Source organism: Helobdella robusta (assembly GCF_000326865.2).
Source record: "Helobdella robusta unplaced genomic scaffold HELROscaffold_3, whole genome shotgun sequence".
In the NCBI taxonomy this organism is placed as follows: domain Eukaryota; kingdom Metazoa; phylum Annelida; class Clitellata; order Rhynchobdellida; family Glossiphoniidae; genus Helobdella; species Helobdella robusta.
The window spans coordinates 7,650,093-7,671,216 of NW_008704501.1; the positions used below are offsets into that span (position 1 = coordinate 7,650,093).

The 21,124-nt window shown below is 32.8% G+C and overlaps 6 protein-coding genes across 6 annotated transcripts; 2 read left to right on the plus strand and 4 right to left on the minus strand.

Annotated features, from left to right (window-relative positions):
* HELRODRAFT_66090 (hypothetical protein) lies at positions 1-989 on the plus strand (the record flags this gene model as incomplete). Its single annotated transcript, XM_009021695.1, has 3 exons — positions 1-147; positions 474-599; positions 924-989. Coding segments are annotated over 3 exons (339 nt in total), but the record flags the coding sequence as incomplete, so codon positions are not given.
* Positions 990-4,221: 3,232 nt separating this feature from the next.
* HELRODRAFT_188744 (hypothetical protein) lies at positions 4,222-8,808 on the minus strand (the record flags this gene model as incomplete). Its single annotated transcript, XM_009021696.1, has 8 exons — positions 4,222-5,349; positions 5,551-5,948; positions 6,289-6,340; positions 6,887-7,015; positions 7,269-7,407; positions 7,794-7,878; positions 8,251-8,367; positions 8,777-8,808. 8 exons carry the CDS (start codon positions 8,806-8,808, stop codon positions 4,742-4,744), a joined length of 1,560 nt encoding a protein of 519 aa, XP_009019944.1. The 3' UTR covers positions 4,222-4,741.
* Positions 8,809-10,123: 1,315 nt separating this feature from the next.
* Positions 10,124-10,759, minus strand: HELRODRAFT_66220 (hypothetical protein; the record flags this gene model as incomplete). The annotated part of the gene is made up of 3 exons (XM_009021697.1): positions 10,124-10,199; positions 10,352-10,470; positions 10,592-10,759. Coding segments are annotated over 3 exons (363 nt in total), but the record flags the coding sequence as incomplete, so codon positions are not given.
* A 448-nt stretch (positions 10,760-11,207) lies between these two features.
* On the plus strand, positions 11,208-14,222 carry HELRODRAFT_184997 (hypothetical protein). Its single transcript, XM_009021698.1, is given in 9 exon segments — positions 11,208-11,331; positions 11,492-11,544; positions 11,813-11,908; positions 12,085-12,203; positions 12,500-12,584; positions 12,827-12,930; positions 13,022-13,112; positions 13,320-13,649; positions 13,660-14,222. The coding sequence occupies 8 exon segments, from the start codon at positions 11,298-11,300 to the stop codon at positions 13,509-13,511; spliced, it is 774 nt and encodes a 257-aa protein (XP_009019946.1). The 5' UTR covers positions 11,208-11,297; the 3' UTR covers positions 13,512-13,649; positions 13,660-14,222.
* Positions 14,223-14,436: 214 nt separating this feature from the next.
* HELRODRAFT_161820 (hypothetical protein) lies at positions 14,437-18,625 on the minus strand (the record flags this gene model as incomplete). The annotated part of the gene is made up of 11 exons (XM_009021699.1): positions 14,437-15,057; positions 15,155-15,300; positions 15,369-15,548; positions 15,755-15,842; positions 15,992-16,091; positions 16,217-16,257; positions 16,362-16,881; positions 17,507-17,610; positions 17,854-18,025; positions 18,168-18,290; positions 18,567-18,625. The coding sequence occupies 11 exons, from the start codon at positions 18,623-18,625 to the stop codon at positions 14,437-14,439; spliced, it is 2,154 nt and encodes a 717-aa protein (XP_009019947.1).
* Positions 18,626-18,842: 217 nt separating this feature from the next.
* Positions 18,843-20,264, minus strand: HELRODRAFT_65399 (hypothetical protein; the record flags this gene model as incomplete). The annotated part of the gene is made up of 5 exons (XM_009021700.1): positions 18,843-19,085; positions 19,217-19,342; positions 19,442-19,684; positions 19,833-20,039; positions 20,160-20,264. Coding segments are annotated over 5 exons (924 nt in total), but the record flags the coding sequence as incomplete, so codon positions are not given.
* Positions 20,265-21,124: the final 860 nt, after the last annotated feature.

Consider the following 21,124-nt stretch of genomic DNA (forward strand, 5'->3'; position numbering starts at 1 on the left):
GATGGCAGAGAATGCGTGAACTGTGGAGCCACCTCAACCCCCCTATGGCGTAGGGATGGCGGGGGTAACTACCTCTGTAACGCCTGTGGTCTCTACTACAAGATGAATGGTCATAATAGGCCGCTCGTTAAGCCAAGAAGGAAGCATGTATGTTTTGTTGTGTCGTCTTGTTGATGTATGTACGTGCGTGTGTGTGTGTGTGTGTGCGTGCGTGTAATGTAAATACTATTGAATAATCAAGGAAATTTCTCCATACAGGGTAAACACATACTGAATAGACACATATGAAGACAAATATATATCATTTATTGGATAGTATTATTTACACATACTGAATAGTCACATATAAACACATATATATTATTTATTTATATAAATAATATCTCAAATACTACTCACAAAATATTTTGGAAATACCCCTTATTTACCCATATATATTCATCAAATACCACCCAAATACCCACGAAATACAGAACTCAAGTAGGAGGATTGGTACAAAATGCAGTAACTGTAGTACGATTTCGACAACTCTATGGAGGAGGAATATCAAAGGAGAGCCTGTCTGCAATGCATGCGGGCTCTATTATAAGTTACATAGTGTTGGTGGTGGTTATGTTTGTTTGCTTCGTTTATTTGTTTGTTTGTTCGTTCGTTTGTTTGTTCGTTCGTTCGATCGTTCGTTCGTTTGTTTGTTCGTTCGTTTGTTTGTTTGTTCGTTTGTTTGTTTGTTCGTTCGTTTGTTAGTTTGTTGTTTTAACTTTTTATATTTGTTGATGTGCTGGGGATGTTGTTCATTTTGATGTTGTTGTTTGCGATGGCAATATGAAAAAATCAATTACTAACATTCATATTCCAACAACAACAACAACTACTACTACTACCACGACTACTACTACTACTACTACATCCAACAACGACAACAGATCAACCGACCAATTACAATGAAAAAAGAATGCATTCAAACGAGAAACAGAAAACTTACGACAAAATTTAACAACAACAACAACAACAACAACATAAATAATAATAACAATAATAATAACAATAATAATAATAATAACTTTGTCCCTAAAATCGACGAGTCTAGAAATAGAAAAATCGAAATCCAAACGAAAAATGATCCGCTAAAAGTAGATTTAGAATCGTTAGCTGATGACAAAAAGTTCCAACAACAACAACAACAAAATCATTTTTCTTTGGCGTACTACAATGTCCAAAATCAACAACAACAACAAAATTATCATCATCACCATCAGCAGCAGTTGCAGCAGCATCATCACCTTCATCAACCACAGCTTGCAAATTCGTGCTCCATATTTCAAGACCCATACAATAGTTATGCAGTCGATCAGCAAATCAAACAACAACAACATCATCATCAACAACAACATCAACAACAACAACAATATTTTGACCACCTCCAGCAACATCAACAATATTCATTTATGACGCCATCGTCGTCGTCAGCAAATGACAGGTTACTATATCAACGTAAACAACAACAACAGCTACAACAACAGCAACATCATCAACAACAACACATAGAAACAGCATATCAAGGATTGGATTTATTTATATACGAAGCCAATAACCCCTTGTTAAAACCTTTATAAAATTATTTCTTGAAGGATTAAGCGTTTATAATTATGTTAATTATTAATAATATCATCATTAATTATTATTATTGTTGTTGTTATCGTTTCAATATTATTTTTATTTTTGCTAGTTTATAGATACCAAACATTTGCTCAATTAATAAGAGTATGAGTGAGGTAGAATCAAGATATGTAATTAATGCTATATAGGCTGTTTTTGATGTAGTTGTGTTTATATATGTGTGTATATACAAATGCGTGTGTGTTTGTGTGTGTGTGTATGTGTGTTTGTGTGTGTGTGTGTGTGTGTGTGGGTTCGTTCCGTGTGTAAGGCAGAAGACACCCAAGAGTGAATAATAATGAAGACAAGAAGACATTAATGATGACGATGATGATGATGATGCCGATGCAGAAGAGATGATGGAGCTCTGAAGAAGATGAGGATGATGATGATGATGATGTTGTTGCCCCCCTCCAATAGCGATGATGTTATTGTAGTTGCGGTTGATGATGGTGATGGAAACTTTCAAAATAGTGATAAAATTAATAAATTAGATCAAATATATATATTATATAAATATATATAATGATATTTATATATCTGAAAATATGCGTGACAGTGTGTGCGTGTGTGTGTGTGCGTGCGTGTGTGTGTGCATGTGTGCGTGTTTCAAATTCGTTAACACGCTGTCTGCCTAGGAACGCATCGTTAGTCTCTGATGGGAAAAATAATAACATGTTGAAAAGTGCATTCGAATTTAATTGGGTGGGTGTGATGGGTACGCGAGGTTATTAGTCTGCTCCTTTTAGCATTAGTATCATCATCAGCAACATCAACATCATCATCAGCAGCATCATCATCAGCAGCATCATCAACAACAACTCATCACCATCAACATTGTCGTCGTTGAAATGACTATCCTAATATGAACCAAAAATCAAAAAACACGATAATTAATATTTCAATCACTCTCTCTCTTTCTCTCTCTCTCTCTCCTTTCTCTCTCTCCACCTGCAGCCATTTCCTGTTGTCCTATTTAACATCAAAAAGTAGGTCAACTATGTGACGTCATCTACCTGGATCGTTGTTTGTTTACATAACAACTACATCAAAAGAAAACAATCCCTTGGCGCGCTCTACTCGTGTGCGCGATAGCTAGATGGATGAATGGATGGATGGATGGATGGATGGATGGATGGATGGATGGATGGATAGATGGATTAGAAAACCAAACAATAAAAAACGTTCAAATAGGCATATGAGCAAAAATTTTAATAAAATTAAAACGAAATGTCAAAACATTCTTAAAAAAAAACATACAAAATACAAACAAACAAACATACATATACACATGCATACATACAAACGCAAACAAACAAACAAACATACATACATATATGCGCAAACAAACAAAAATACAACCAAACCATATATAAACCAAAAATCACCTACACAAACAACAGGGTGATTAGGTGACGTCATTAATTCAAGTGCCAATCAGAAATTAGGGCGTGTCCATTTTTGCACGCACGTCTGCACGCGTTCATTGGCGCGTGAAAAAATTGTAGGCGTGGCTTATTGACTTTCTCGTGAATATTAATTAAGTTGTTTGTCTGGTGGTCGGTTGGCTTGGCTGTAGTTGATGAGTTTATCTAGAAGAGTTATTATTATTATTAATATTATTTTGTTTCTGGAGTTTTCTAATTGGTTACATTTGTTCTTATTAATCTTATAATAATATTTTTATATAGAAAGGAATAAAGGAGGAGAGAGAGAGAGTGAAAAAAAAATAAAGGAGATTTCAATAATTATTTCACAAAATTGATATAAACTTACGTATGTATGTATGCACATGTATGTTTGTACGTGTAACTTGGTGTGTGTGTGTGGTGTGTGTGTGCGTGCGTGTGTGTGTGTGTGTGTGTGTGTGTGTGTGTGTCCACAATATAAACAGATTATGTTAATCAGTGAGTTACAAATTATAACTGAATAACAGAAAATATAACAGATATGTGATATTTTAATAAATCAAACATAACAAAAAAATGCTTCGCTTTAAAATGCGTTCTTCTGGATTTTATAAACCCCAGTCAACATTAAAAATGCTAGCTAATTATAAAAATAAAAAATTTTTTTCATTAGCGGTTTGAATTCAAATCAACTAAACAATCGAACGGTCGATCAATCATCAAATCAAATAGCCAACCAACCAAAAAACTTACCCAATCAATCAACCAGTTTATCAATCAATCACTCAATCAATTAACCAATCAATCAATAATTTAATCAGTCAATCAATCACTTTATCAATCAAAAATGAAAATCTATGATATGCAGTGTTTTACAGATTTGTGGTCAATCATACAATCAAAAATCAAAGATACACTGACACACACGCACACACGCACACACACACACATATATATATATATATATTTTTACAATATTCTATAAATTTTACCGAATGTTTGGCGTTAATATGTTTGTAGTTCGTTTTTTCGATCCTATTGAATTCAGTTAGTTGATTCGACAAGTTTTGAACTACCCTCTTTTTAACTTCTAATTCTCGAGAGAGAATATATATATTTATGTGTGTGTGTGTGTGTGGTGTGTGTGTGTGTGTGTGTGTGTGTGTGGTATCAGTGTCTATATGTGTACGTGTGATTGATTTATACATTGCCAATGAATTAAATAATAATCGGTAGGGAAAATAGCGTAGAAAAAATACTTCATTTTTGTATCACAATAGTCCATGGATAATAATAATTTGTATTATATGCGTAAAATAATAGAATAATAATAATAAAATAATAATAAAATAATAATAAAAGTTTTTTTCAGAAATTGATACAAAAATATAAAATAGACATAAATTGAACTTGCTAATTATTATTTTATGATGAATATTATTTATAATAAAAATAAATCAATAATAATAATAATAATAATTAAAGCCAAATCAATCAGAAAAGGATTGAATCACACTTGAGAAAAAAACAGTTTCGTAAAAAATCTATTCGCTAGAGTGTAAAATTTTGTGTTAGTTTTTATTCGCTAGAGTGTAAGCTTTTTCATGTGAACGTAAATTAGTGAACATAAAACAATAAAACTGTGAAAAATGCAAAACGTTTAACATAAAAGTATGTCAAATTAGTGATTTATCATTATAATTGGTCGACATAGCTGACGGCGACCCGATTATCTGATTCCTGATTGGTTGGCTTGAAAATATGGCCGGTTGATAGTGACCAATCGGATTGAAGGTAGGGGATGTTGGTGATAATTGATGAGCGAATGGATAAGAAAGTTGTCGATGATATTGCTGCTGCTGCTGGAGTCGCTGCTGTTGCTGCTGCGTTATCAACATTTGTTGTTGTGGTAGGTATGATTGTTGTAGCATCGGTCTTTGCGTCAAAAAAGCCTGTTGCTGTTGTAAAGCGACAAAATTGCTTGAATTGGAATTGTAAGTTAAGTTAGTAAGCATGTTGTTGTTGTTGTTGTTGATGCATGGAGGTGTTGTGGTATTAATTATGTTGTTGTTGACAATGATGTTGTTGTTGCTACTGCCGCCGTGATTTAGCGGGTCTAAATCGTTGATGCCCAAGATGTCACAAATTTCATTGCTGTTGTTGTTTGTAGGGGGAGACCTATCATTGCTGTTGTTGATGTCAAATGTTAAAAGGCTGTTGTTGGTAATGTTGTTGTTGGCATCCGGTGTAAACTCGCTAAACTCACCGAATCCTGTATCAGCTTCTGAAAAGGAAGGAATAGATAGATATATGTATACATTAAATAAATTTTACTTACAATACTGCTACTACTACTGCCACTGCTACAACTACTGCTACAACAACTACTACTTCTACTACTGCTGCTGCTACTACAACCTCTCCTACGACTTCTTCTACTACTGCTGCTACTACTACAACCTCTCCTACAACTATATCAAGTTACCTGTGCCAGTCGGAGCATTCGGTACTTTAATCTCCAGCTTTATCTTAATATCGTTATTAATATTTTTGTTTTTTAGTTTACTTGTGTTATTATTATTACTACTTTTATTATTATTATTATTACTCTTATTATTATTAATATTATTTCTCTTATTGTTGTTATTATTACGTCCGGATTCATCTTTCCTAGGGTCAAAATCCTCATCATCAATGTCATCGGCTTCATCATTTCTTACATCCTTTCTGCTATTACTTTCATCATAATACTTATTATCATTATTGTTGTTATTATTATTATTGTTGCTGTTATTGTTGTTGCTGTCGCGATGATAAACGTTATCATATTTATCATCATCACCGTAGTCGGCGTTATCTCTGTAGTCCCTATATGAACCCGACCTGGTATGCAGGCGTTATAATTTATGCAAATTTATGTTAATTTATGCGAACATGAACACAAACACATATGTAAACACGCACGTATTAATACACACACACACACACACACCCACCACACATACATATACACACACACAAACGAACTACAAACATATTAACGCCAAACATTCGGTAGAATTTATAGAATATCGTAAAAATTGTGGTCTATTACCAACACACACACACATATACAAGTAGACAAGACATAATCACGTAAGAGACATTCATACAAACAAACACAAAGACACACATACACGCACATTCACACAAACACACACAAACACACATGTGGTAATCTTACGTGTTGTTATAATCAGACGTGTAATCGTCGCCACTTGTTCGCCATTTGTCAACTAAATGTGATAATAATAATGATGATGATGATAGCAATAACTACTACTACTACTACTTTTACTACTACTACTAATAATAATAATAATAATAATGATAATAATAATAAGCAAAGATGATGACGAAGACGACGGTGATGTTGATGATGACTGCAATATAAGACAGGTGAAAATGAATCAAAGGTAATGATATAAGATGGCTGTAATTTTTTTTACTTTTTGTCTTTCACTTCATCTCTTTCTTTATCACTCTCTTTCTTTATCTCTCTTTCTTTCTCGCTATCTCTCTTTCTTTCTTTTTTCTGTCCCCTTCTCTCTCTCTCTCTCTCTTTCTTTCTCTCTCTCTCTTGGTATTTCTCGCCAGAGTTTAAATAAAAAAATACGTTGTAATCTAGAAGATGACAACAAAGCAACAACGACAATCATGACAATGATAAACACAACAACATCAACAACAATTATAATGACAATAATTATTATTTGACAATAATTATTATTTTTATTTATGTTATTATTATTATTATTATTACGGGAAAACCCCTTCCATACTATGATTATCCGCAAGCTCTTTGGAAAAACCAATGATCTTGTTTGCATTCTTACTGGCTACATCTCTGGCACTGCGAAGTTTCTCCGCGTCATCTAATAGGTCAACTATGTCCTTGACCTTTTGCCTTACTGGTAATGATGATGACGATGATGATGATAATGATATCAACGACGACGATGATGATAATTGTGATGATGGTTGTAGTGATGGTAGTGAAGCTAGTGATTGTGATGTTGTAATGATAAGAAAGATGATTTAGTTGGAATGGTGATTGTGATGACGATGATAGAGGCAGTGATGATGACGATGATGATGATGAGGAGGATTAGAAGGAGGAAGAGGAAGAAGAGGATGATGATACTGATCAAAGTCTCCTCTCACCGTTAACTCCATGATCTTTTCCGGTTTCATCGAGGCATTTAAAATGCAGTAATGATTTTATATCGTAGAAATGTTCATGGGCGCTCTCCACCACCATATCCGATCCGTGTTTTAGTAAGTAAGACAGAACCACCAGTGACTGAAATATCATACATTGGGGGCTTTATTATTATTATTATTATTATTATTATAATTACCAATATTACTACTTTTATCGTTATTATTCACCATTCATTTTAACCATTTTCAATGTTCATTTGAATCGCGCTAAAAAATTGCGGTATAAATTTTGCCATAAAATTTTTTAGGTGGTGTCAAATTTCTTATCATTTCTCTCTCTCTCTCTCACTCTCTCTCTCTCTTTTCTTTTTCTCAAGATTCATCTCTTTATTTCTTTATTTCTCTCTCTCTCTCTCTCTCTCTCTCTCTCTCTCTCTCTCTCTCTCTCTCTCTCTCTTTATATCTTTATAATTATAAAACATTTGGAACAAAAATTAAAATAAAATAAAAAAAATAAATTGTCACCTTGTAGACGCGCCTCCATTGCTTCTTATTGTCGTGAAGCATTCTGCGCCACAACATGCACATGACGTCGGCATAACCTTCGTAACTGTCAAGTAATTTCAAGTTGTAGTAATATTAATAATTATAAATGGATTAATTGTAGTATTACTACTACTACTACTACTACTACTACTACTACTACAGCTGCTGCTACCACTACCACTGCTGCTGCTACTACTACTACTACTACTACTGCTGCTGCTTGCTAGTACTACTGCTACAATTCAAGCGACTACTACTATCGCTGTTACTACGACTACTACTGCTGCTGCTACTTTGCTACAGAAGCCACAACTACCACTATTACTTATAATAATAACGCTACTACAATTACTACTACAATCGCCACTACACTACTACTGCTGCTATTAAAAATAACAATAACAATAATAATAATAACAATAATAATAATAATAACCCATTTGTCTCCCTGGCCAGTTCTTGCAAGAGAACTCCCGTTGGGCCCCAGGGTTCGTCGTTGGTGGCCTCCCTCACTTTCATCTCTATCTCACTGTAGTTCATCACCATCTGCGTGCTTCGAAAAATTATCATAATCGTTAATTAATATTAATTTCTATCGAATGAGTGATTAAAGATTGAAAAATAGACGATTGTCCGGTAGCTCAGAAGGTAGAGAACCTAGCGAAAATAACGTAGCGACTTGTTTCAAACGCAATTTATATGCTCTGCTCAGTAGTTAGAACGTTCAGTCAAGAAGAAATCATTGCTTATCATAAGCTTTGACAATAATGAATTGCATGACACATCCAGTTCATCAATTAATTATAATTCATTAAAATTGGTTAGAGTTGATAATAATAGACGGAGATTAAGTAATTGTTTGTAGCACGCACATACATGTTTGTATACACTGTTCAACGTTTTCAATGCTTTTTTGTTATGCTTTCTTGAATGAAGAAAGAAAGAAAAATGAAAAAACTAACACTTTTTCGGCAATTCCTTTCGCTATATCCATGTCCAGTGTGTACTTTTATATGGTGGTATCCGAATTTACGATCTAATTATTCATTTATTCATCACTCTTAAGATATTATAAGAATTATAACTAACAATACTACTGCTACTACTACAAGTAACAGCAGAAAGTACTTCAAAGCAGATATATATCTGTCTGTATGTAAGTATGTATGTACGAACGTTACTTATGTATGAATAGATCACAATTATTACAGTATTAATACTTTACCTATACTAAAACATAGTACAAACATACTTAGTCTAAGTTTACGAAAGTACGGTAAAAATACTTAAATTAACATAATTATCACGTGATAACGGTATAATTTAACAGCATTATCTGATCGAATCACTCGATATATTCTGCTTTGCAATAGTTAGTTGCATGCACATATATGCGAAGCGAACCTAACAGAAACTATCATTAAAATTACTATTATATACTTTATAAAAGTTATATATACATACATATGTTATATAGTATATTTATAGTATATATATATACACATGTACAATTATATGGCAATGGCAATTAAAAAGCATGCATTGCTCTTTAAACAAACATTCGCTAGTGTATCATCATGGATTATAGTGTACATAGTATAAGTTAACAATGCATATATACATATGTATGTATGCATATGTATAAGTATATATATATATATATATATACATATATATGTATATATATAATAAAGGTGTGAGACCAGGTATGTATGTTTCAATAAGAGCAAAAATTTTGCATGCATTAGCATGCATGCATCTATCTTACGTGTTATAATTTGTTCGCGCCCACTACATATACACATACGCGCACACACACACATACACGCACAGAATACATAAATGCATCAAATAATCTTTGCTTGTTCTCAGGGTGAGTACCTAATACATTTGAACCTGGTCACCGATGCACATGACAAGGATTCTTTAGCCAATACAACATATTCGTAGATTCACGTGTTTTTATTTCAATTTGCTGGCCTAAAAATCTAACAACTACTGGATAGATTGCAGGGAAAAGACATCACGGTCAACAATGAATAACATTCGTGAAGTCCTTGTATCACTTGTTGAATATCACCACATTTCAACTACTACAAAGTGTTAAAGATCAGATTTTGTGGAGGTCGATGGTCGACAATGTCCTGAAAAGATAGAGAAAGAAGAAGAAGAAGAGTGGCTTAAGTTTTTTATTTGATTGTACATCTTTAATAAATAATTCTATCTTAATTTTTTTGAAAGAATTTCAAAGTCAAATTTTAAATAAGATAAAACAAAAGAAAAATAACAACACACTTCTTTCACCATTTTCATTTTTTGAAAATTTTTTCAAACTGAACTAAAACAGTTAGCCAGAGAATTTTGAAGTTTTTCAAGTACCATGATCTGTGCATAGGAAAATTATCAAGACTTGAAATAAATGAAAAAATTTGTATTTTATTGGTAAAATTATTTATTAATAATATAAAATTATTACTGCTATTATATTTAACTATATTATATTATTATTAATATTATTATAACGACAATTGTCATACTTGTTGTATTGAAGGTGTATTCTGTAATTATCATCAAGGAATTTCTTGTAGAATATTCCCATCTCAGCTGTTGTTAGGTTCTTATCTTTTCCATTTTCTTTTATGTATTCCTTCTTCATCTGAATTTTAGAAGGCAAACAATATAAAAAGTATTCAAAAATTAAAAAAAACTTAGCTGTAGTGTAATCTCTATTGAAAAAGTTAGGAAAAAATTAATAAAGCAGTGCCCCAAATACTAACCATTGTAAAATTATCATTATGCTTTCTCCAAAACTCTTGATTCCATGCCTGGGTGTCCTCTCTAAAAATTCTCAACTCTTCCTCTCTCTTTGATTCTCTCTTCTTTTTGTAGAACTTCAATGGACGCAAGTTGGAAACTTTGTCGGCCGGTCCTATCCAATCGTGCTTTGAGGGTGATGATGAGCAAAATCTTAAACCTAAAATCTTTAATTAGGGAGAAATATAAAAAGTTAATTTCATTAAATTTATCAAATACAACTTATTTTGTGATAAAATTCAAACCTTGATCACGTACTCCTGTTTTAACGGCATCTTTTTGTTGGGGGATTCATGAAAAGCATTTCATATTTCTGATGTTTCATTAATTTGAATTCTACTTTTAAATAAAAACATTTGGTTTACTTTTAAATTGTATTAAATGTAAACTATTTTTAATATTAACGTACTAAGTTAACTTTTTTCAACGATATATAATTTAAAATTAACAACTATAAAAAATATTAAATTAATAATTAATAAAATAAAAATTTTTGCAATTAAATTTTAAAATATTAAAAAATCTTATTTCCGCGTTCTATGTACATCTGCTCTGGTTACATCGTTACATTACAATTCATTTTTAGTTTTTAAAGTTTGACAAATTAGCTCGAAATTCTTTTCGTTTATTTTTTAGGACAAATAAATTATCAATTGCACTAAATTTGTAATGGCGGAACACACTGATTTTCACTACAACTCAGGTATTTTTATTTCATTCAAGTTATTTCACTGCTTTTGTTACCTATTTTTTAGCTTATTTATTTTATAATTGAAATAATAATAAATAAAAATATTTTTTAAATTAAATTATTTTTTAAAATTTCCGAATGAATTTATTACAATTGTAATTTTTTTAAAAAGATGTAAACTATGACGAAGCAACTATGAGGCAGCAGAGAGACATTGAAGAAGAAGTTGGTTTTTAATTTTTTTTTCAAATTTTTAAATAACTTTTAAATTTTTTTTTATTTGTTCTTCTTTTCATTTTTTATAAATTTTCAAAAAATGTTTATTAAAAAAGATTTGTGTTTTAAAAATATTTATTTTATTAGAGTTTAAGCTTTTTCTTTAATTTTGTAGAATAAGGTATATGTTTTAATTACTACCATTTAATAATTATTAGAAATTTATTAATTTTAATTGTTTTCTAATATTAAAAATAAATAAATTTAATTTTTTTAGATTATGAATTCTCAGCTTCTGATTGGTGAATTAGAAGATTTAGGTAATTTGGAGACCGAGATGGCTTCTGATGACATATTTGTCAGAAAAGTTCAGGTATTTTCAGAATATTATAATTATCAAATTTCTATATATTTTTTTCTCTCCCTCTCTCTCTCTTTTTTCTCTCTTTTTTTTCTCTCCATCTCTCTTTAATGTATATATGTATAACTATGTGTATTAACTACATGATGTTTAAATATGATAACAGTTGAACAACTCATCCTTTCCAGATCTTAAAACAGAGGTACTCAAACTTCAGGAGAGTGAGAGGTGATGGCAATTGCTTCTACAGGGCTTTCGGTTTTGCATGCCTCGAAAACTTCCTCGACAAGCCTGAGGAATGCCTGCGGTAATTTCCATTGAAATTTTCATTATTGGTAAAGTTTCACTTTTTGGCTACTCTCCTAGGATTTTGATTCAGTTAGGGAAATAATGCTTTGCATATATACAGGTAAAAATATTTATGTTATGTGTTAGGATCAGGTTGAAAGACATGAGCTCTATATATGTATGAGTATATACGAGTATACAATAAATTGAAATATTCATAAAATTAATCTTGTTGGAAAATTATTTTTATATAAAGAGCTGTTTTAAGATATCTTCAAGTTATAAAAGTTAGAACTTTTTAATTTTTTACGTCAGGTTTCGAGATGTAGCTACAGGGTGCAAAGATGAATTAGTATCGCTCGGCTTTCCTGAGTGTACCGTTGAGGATTTTTACACTGTCGTCAGTCTTTCTTCTGAATTCACTTTTTAATAATTTAATTTTCTTTCTAATAGAACTCTTTTAATTTTTTAAAATACAACTCACACTTATGTAGATTTCTATATATAAATGAAATTCAATGGACACATACATTGGATTTATGTTTAAATTAACTTAAATGAATGAATGAATGAACGAATGAATAAAGGAAGGAAGGAAGGAAAAGATGAATATCATAATTACAATTAATTTCTCTTCATCAGTTTGTGGAAACCCTTGATTTGATAAATTCTGAAAAATCACTTGAGAAGCTGTTAGAAGTGATAAATGACCAAAGCACTTCTGATTACATCGTCGTTTTCCTAAGGTTAATTACCCATTTTAGTTATTATTATTATTATTGTTTTTATATTTTAATAATAATAATTATTATTATTAATGTTGTTAATGTTATTTAGGCTGTTGGTGTCAGGCCATCTCCAGCAGAATAGTGACTTCTATTCTTGCTTCCTTGAAGATCATAAAACCATGAAGGATTTCTGTTCTCAGGTGCTTTTCATGCACGCACACACACAACCACACAGACACACGCACGCACACACATTCCTGTTATTTAAATATATGTATATGTATCTTTCGTATTAGACCCACTGATAGCATATTCGCTGTAAAACAATCTAGACCATCTATACTAATGCTAACAATATAGATAACTACATTATAAGGAAACTATTAAAAATAATAATAAATCGCCAGGAAGTGGAGCCAATGAACAAGGAAAGTGACCAGATCCACGTGATTGCCCTGACCACGTGCACCAACATTGGGGTACGAATCGAATACCTGGACCGCAGTGACAGCCTAAATAATCACGTGTTCCCTGATAACCTCACCCCCTCCATCACACTCATGTACAGGCCCGGCCACTACGACATTTTGTATAAGTGAATTAGGGAAATTAGGCAGATTAGGCCCGAGCTCGATGATCGAAGTTTTTAGCTATTTTTTTTGTCATTCATCGATTCTCTTTCTTATTTGTTTATTACTGATATGATTGGCTAGGTTTGTAGCAGTGGTATGATTCGTGTGTGTGTGTGTGTGTCTTTCATTTGTTTGTTTGTTATTTTGTTTGTTCCTCTGTTTGTTAGTCTTGGGTGGTAAAACCTTATTTAAATTTTTCATCAAATGCTTGAAAAAAAACATAGCTTATTTAGTTTGTTTATTACAAGTCATTCATTTTTTTCTATTTGCTTATCACACTTATTTGTCTTCTCTCTTTTTTTGAGTTTTATAAAATTCTGATGAATTTCTTATGTCAAATTCGACAAACACGTCATATTATATTGTGAGATGGATAGTGAAAATTCTCGATTCACTGCAAATTGTTATTTAAAAAAATCTTTCGTTTGACAAAAATAAACATCACTTCACTACGAATTCATTACGTAATATTATTAATTCTATAAGTTTATAATTAAATAAATAGATTAGTTTCACTTATTTTTCATTTTATTTACTTATATATTTATTTTATTCATTCATTTATTTTGGCGAATTCAGATATATATACATAAATTTTTTCTCACGGTTTCGTCAATTCAGACTGCATTTGAATGAAATTCCAAATTCAATGGATGCTATTAATAAAAGATTAGGTGAAAAATATCATTGTCGTTTTTATCAAATAAATTCCTAATTAAATAAATAAAACAATTATTATAACAATATAAGAACATACAGAAATAAAAAATAAGCCAACTCGTTAATGGATTCGGAGTAGAGCTATATAGTATATAAAACGCGAAAATAATTTTTGGTAATACGCGATAAGCATTACAAATACTGTTAATAATGCCTATTTGTGATGAAAAATTTATGAATGGTCTACTAAATAAACAACGTGAGCCAATAATTCGTCATAGTTTAAATCAGAACCAATCAGATCTTGGACCGATTCTTTGCAGCTGCTCTGATTGGCTGAATTATCACATCCATTAATATTCATGAGATATCTCTGGACTAATGAGATCGAACTAAATGTCCTAAGAAAATCAAGGGATAGATTTTTAAAAACAGTCCTCCTGGTTATGATCTCGATATTTGTTCTTTGGAGTTGTCTTGACGTGGATGCAAGATTTTTGGTTAAACTAACCAACCAATTATTCAATGTGCCTTTGTCGGTCCAGTTTTCTAAATGATGACAACATGGACAAGCTGCACTGAAATCATCATCGTCATTATAATTGTCATCACCATCGTCGTCGTCGACTTCATTTTCGTTATCATTGTCGTTATGATTCTTGCACTTTGTACTGAAGCAGCATATTAGATTGGCGGCATCAATATTGTTATTGTTGTTCTTGTTATTATTATTATTATTATTATTATTATTATTATTAACTTTATGAATGACTTTCAAAATGCTGACGACAAACATAAAGTCGTCTTTATACGGATTCAACATGCCCCTATCAAACAATCTGATATCTCGATTCTGAATAAACATAGCATTATTATCATATAATAGGTTGAGATTTTTGAACGATTGTTCTAAAAATAGTGATAAACAAGTAGTAAAGGCCACTACTTACATCTGAATAATTAACTAAGTCACAGGCCAGCCAATGAGAAAGAGTGGAGAGGCCCCTTTTCGACCAATCAGAACGCGTTTCGTCAAAACAGTGAATGTTGACAAATAACTCTAGGGCTAGTTTCAATGCATAATCCGGGTTCAAAGCTGTTAGAAAAAAAAATTGAAAACATATTACTAAAGTGAAAAAATACACTAAGACTAATTTCTAAAACCTTCTGCTATATTTTTTACGTCATTATCATTAGAGGGATTCCCAATGACGTCACCGGAATTACGATGATGATGATGATGATAAAGTTTGAGAACTGATGATGAGATGAGTTTCCTAACGTCAGCATCCTCATCTTGCAGCAGCAGTAGCACGCTGGTCCAATTGAGGTATAAAGTACAACCTTTGTGTTTCATATTTTTTTATCATTCATATATCAGAATCATCCTACTACTTTCAAACAACCAACCAAACAACCAACCAACCAACCAACCAGCCAACCAACCAACCAGCCAACCAACCAACCAGCCAGCTAACCAACCAACCAACCTATAGACGAATCTCTGACGTCAATTAACATCAATTTAAAATTCGTGTTGAATGTCGAACATAGAACTAATTTCAAGTCATTTGACGAGCTTTCCATAGAACATAGAGATGAAATTAATTTGAAGTAGACGAATTTTAGGCCAGAAATCTGTTAAAGTATTATCATTATCATCATCTTCATCATCATCATCATCATCCGAACCATCATCAAATAACTTGCGTATACAACCAACATTATCATAATTATCACACACATACAAGCACACACACATACGCACGCACACACACAATGCTAACGTTATCATAACTTTTATCTTCGTCGTCGTCATCATTTCTGTCGAACAATACCCGACACAAGTAACAACACACAGCCATCGATTTAACTCTTATGGCATCTCTATAAATTATTATTATTCTCCTTATGAGTATAATTAAATAAATATTTATTTGTATAAAAAAAAAGATTTTATTTGAAAATGAACAACAAAAAATAAGAAAAAAAAACAACTAATTAACACCAACATCTTGCAGTGCTTTCCAAGTTCCAAGCATTTCTCCATGAGCTAAATAATAATAATAATAACAATAATAATATAATAACAATAATAATATAATAATAATAACAATAATCAAAATAATGATAATTATTATTCCACCAAGTGCAAACCTTTATCATTGAATTTCTTTCAAGTACGTAAGAGATACTACCTCTACCATTATTATTGTTGTTGTCATTGTGACTACACTTAAGCAAGTTTACCATAATTTTTAAAGCTTCTAGCGTAACGAAGGGATGATGATGACGACGATGATGGTTATTGTTATTCTTATTATTATCGTCATCTTCATCATTAGAATAGGAGTAGGCCATGATAAGCTCTACAATTCTATCCGTAAGACCCTTTACAATAATCTCTTTCATCGTTGTCATCTTCCTCATCGTCACATTTTTATTATTTTTGATATAATTATTAATAATATAATAAAAATAATCGTCTTCCTCCTCATCGTCATCTTCAATATTATTATTATAGTTGCTCTTGTTGTGGCTATCACTATTATTATTAATAACACCGAATGATGATGCAATTTTTCTGACGAATTTTAAAACTTCTAACCGCACATCACTGATCGATGACGTAGCGAGTAACGTGGTCAATACGACGTCAAAAAAATCATTATTACCACTAATATTATTATTATTATTACTATTATTATTATTAATATTATTATTATTTTTACCAAAGTCATTATCAAGATTTAGCGAAAGTAACAAGAGGGAATTTCTTACTAGGAAAGTTATGAATTTATAATAATCTGGACATTGTACATATTCATTATTATCATTATTATTATTATTATTATTATTATTAGTAGTAGTAGTAGTAGTAGTAGTAGTAGTAGTATTAGCAGTAGTAGTAGCAGCAGTTGTAGTAACATCCGTAGCAGCATCAGCAGCAGAAGAAAAATTTTCAATTTCACAATTTAATTTAAATTCCCTTTTAAACTGAGAGATAAAATAAGATGATAGCGATGAATAATGATCATTATCACCACTGCCACCAGCAGCAGCAGCAGCGTCGTTATCATTATCATCGCCATATTTCTTCTTCTTCATCGTCATCATCACCATCATCATCGTCAGGAGCTTCATTATAATGACACCGAATTGGTGGCGAGTTGTGAAACAGGCATTTACGCTGTGACGTCATATTATTATTATTATTATTGTTGTTGTTGTTGTCATAATTATTGTCATTGTTATTATTATTATTATCATCATCATTACAAGTAACGAAAAAAAGTGTCTACCTTGAAAATAGCCATTTGATTTCGTGTACATATGAAACGAGTTTACTGGCGATGTTGACGTCATTTCCTTCCTTGCTGGTCACGTGATTCAATAGCAAAGAAATCTATTTTCAATAACATTTATTATTAGTGTTAATAATAATAATTCTATTATTACTATTATTATTATTATGTAATATGATCTATATGTATTTAATACCCTTCACTCGATACAATAATGTTAACAGTAAATTTTATTGCAGTGATGATGATTGAGATGGTGATGATGATTATATTCTTGATGATGATGATGACCGTGACGATGCGTATGTTGATGATAATGATTGTGGGCGTAGCTCACGAACAACCTGTACGAACGATCCATGAAGGTAATTCTGATTGGCCAGTTTAAATTTCAATCTGCCAATCAAATCCTCGAATAGAGAAATCAAATAATCATTTATTTGATCTTTGGTAAGCAAAGAACAAACAGCCTCTGACGCCATCTTGCGTATTTTCAGTATAGGACTGCTGCGATATCTATGCATGTTGGACGGTTATGTAATCATAATGTAATGATAACACAGGATGTAAAAAAAACCTTGTAAAAAAACATCGTCATCAAAACCATTATCATCACAATCCTCATCATTACCATCATCAACATTATCACCTGGCCTACCTAGCCACCAAATGTACCAAAGACTGTACATTTAAATGTGGATTGGTGTCATCATTGTATGAAGAACTGAGATTAGTGAGTAAGGCTAGCACCATGAACACTCCCGGCTGGTCGACAGCAGAGCTAAAAATAGATCATAATCATCATCATCATCATCACCATCGTCATAATCATTATCATCATCATCCTCACAGGCATTCTGACTGTCATCATCGTCACGACTAACTTAATCATTATATATCACTTTGGCACATCCAAATTTAAAAATTAAAACATTACCCATGTGATGATGACGATGTTGTTGTTGATGATGATGACATTGTTGTCGCTGCTGATGATGATGACGTTGTTGCCGCTGATGATGATGACGATGACGATTTTGAGCCGGCAGCTTCTAACTGCAGTTTGAAGTACTCAAAGAGGTGTGGATATTTCGAGAAAAACGCTCTGCAAGACATTCTGTAACAATACAGTAGCATGCATGTTAATATCATTTCACGATATGGTGCTAAAGGTCGAAGGTTAAAGATCATTCAGGATATCAAAGACACACATACACATACCCGGTCACTAGATATTTGTTATAAAAACTTAATACTGATCAGTAATTACAGTTTCAATATGAAATACTAATACTATTTGCCGTTGAAATGTTAATTTTATTAAAATAAATAACTACCCTAAACATCTTGGAGAGGATGACGATGATGAAACATGCACGGATAAAGCTGAATTTTTTACCCCAAATATTTTCCTAACTATTGCACTAAACAAAAGTGTAGACGAATTCCTAATCTGCCAGTATTCAGAGTTGTACCCCAGTATGGCGGATTTTATGCCATCGCTGATGAATGGTTGGATCCGGTCGGTTAATGTCGAATCTCTAATTAGAGCTCGTAATATGTTTCGACTGTGGACCTGTCATTCGCAGATTGATGTAATTGTTCGTTGATTGGCTGGTTGATTGATTGTATGTGTGTTTGTATGTTTCACACACACACACACACCACACACACACACACACCACACACAGACGCACACACACACACACAAAATATACAAACATGTTGAGTTTCTTCCTTAACAATTGGACGCAAAGCAATAGACATGAGGTTGTTCATCAAGAAGTTGAAGCATTTGCTGTTGTTCACTGCAGGTTCAGTAACTACAATGGCCTGCGAATTTGTGTGTTGATGTACGAGTGAATGCTTGCACATATACAAACATACAACTTTGAAACGTGTCGTAAACAAAATTAGCTTATTTCGTCAAACTTGAAAATAATAAGGCAGTCCAGCGCTTCTACGAGTAGAGCAAAGTTCATCGTTCGGGTCATGAACTTTGATCCTATCTATCAGCTGATCGACCCAGATTTGTGGCCTAGATTTTAAACTAGCTATCCGATTGGTCCAGAGCGTGCTTGCCAACTGCACGAACGCTGAGTAGGCCAGTTCGAACGCACCTCTGTGACGTGATAGGAGGAGTTGGTCTCGAAGAAAATCACTAATCCTGTTCAGCTGGTTAGTAATTGAGAGATTGACGGTGATGAAGATGACGGCAATGATAATAATGATGATGACAATTAAAATACATTTAGATCGCTGAATTATTTAAAGAAAATATCTCTAAGATAGATTAATAACGTTGAAAATGAATCAATGATACCGTTTTTAGTGTCAATATGGATGTAGCATCATCATCACTACCATTAACATCGTCATCGTCGTAGCAACCGGAAATAGGGATATGCGAGGTTATTTGGCCAAGAAGTAGTGAAGTTTCTTTGGCGGACCTCCAACAACAGACGACCAAGTACTCGGGCATCAGTTTCACTTTATTTTCTATGGTTGTTGTTTCAGCTGGTGAATTTTTCTCACCACAAACATTCCCATTCTCATCGCCACCACCACTATTTCCTCCTGATATAAACGGATGCGCGTCGGAAAAATCCACCATTAAATCATCTCCCTGGAAAAACCCAACTTCTTTGACGTCATCGGGAACGTTTCCTTCCGGACTGGAACTGTTGATGACGACAGCAACGATATTGGCAACATTTACGCAGCAATCGACGATGTCGCCAATGAGGGCTCTCCATAATTTTATATCTTCGTTGCTTGATATTGCGCTAAATAATTTAAATAGATTTTTTTATTAACTCATCAAAACAGATGTTTAAAAATAATGTGAATAGATGGGACATCAGCAAGAGGTTATAACAAAACAGGCAGTAATTGGCGGCGTGATGGCTCAATGGTTAAAGGCGCCTGGTCTTGCTATTGCAATGACTGGGTTCGAATACAAAGAGATCCCCGCCTATCATATGCAATGTGTAAGATGCGTGATTTGCACGCGTATTCATGTACGCTGTGTGTGTTTGTCGTTGAAACCTCTGAAGCAAACGCAAAAGAGAGAGAGAAACCTTTAACCTTTAATAGTAGCAATGATTATAAGTGACACGAACCGCCAGTATACTTCAAGAAGAACACTACTAATACAGTGCACCAATGGATACATTGGTGAAGTTGCAGATGCGTGCAACAAGTTGACCTTTGCCCTTTCTATGTGTAGGTGAAGTTGGCCGGTAAGGTGTTGCAAGATTCGTAAACATTTGTCATTTGCGGTGGCTACTGTGGTTATGTTTGTAGGTGATGTTCTTGTCGGTGTTGATGATAAAGTTGTTGTTGTTGTTGCTGTTGATATCAGTGCTGATGTCGACGATGACGTCACTGTTGATGTAGTTCTTGATGTTATTTTTGATGTATCGTCTGTCGCATTAACATATTTGATAGAATTCTCCGACAGATGTTGTATCTCAGCAACGAAACTTTTTCCAGAGCCAACTTCCCTGTCGTTTCGGGGACAGGTCAGACACGCAGAAACGTCGTTCGTGTTGAAATTTTTGATGGCATATTTCAACAGGAAGGAAGCCGTGGAGCAGTCCTGCGGTCGAACAC

What these genes read in the sequence shown, in the direction of transcription:
- HELRODRAFT_184997 (XM_009021698.1), top strand. Translation starts at nt 11,298, where the DNA reads ATGGCGGAACACACTGATTTTCACTACAACTCAG. An exon ending in TATTTGTCAGAAAAGTTCAG is followed by an intron (nt 11,909 to 12,084) that starts GTATTTTCAGAA and finishes CATCCTTTCCAG; the next exon opens with ATCTTAAAACAGAGGTACTC. An exon ending in TTGAGGATTTTTACACTGTC is followed by an intron (nt 12,585 to 12,826) that starts GTCAGTCTTTCT and finishes TCTCTTCATCAG; the next exon opens with TTTGTGGAAACCCTTGATTT.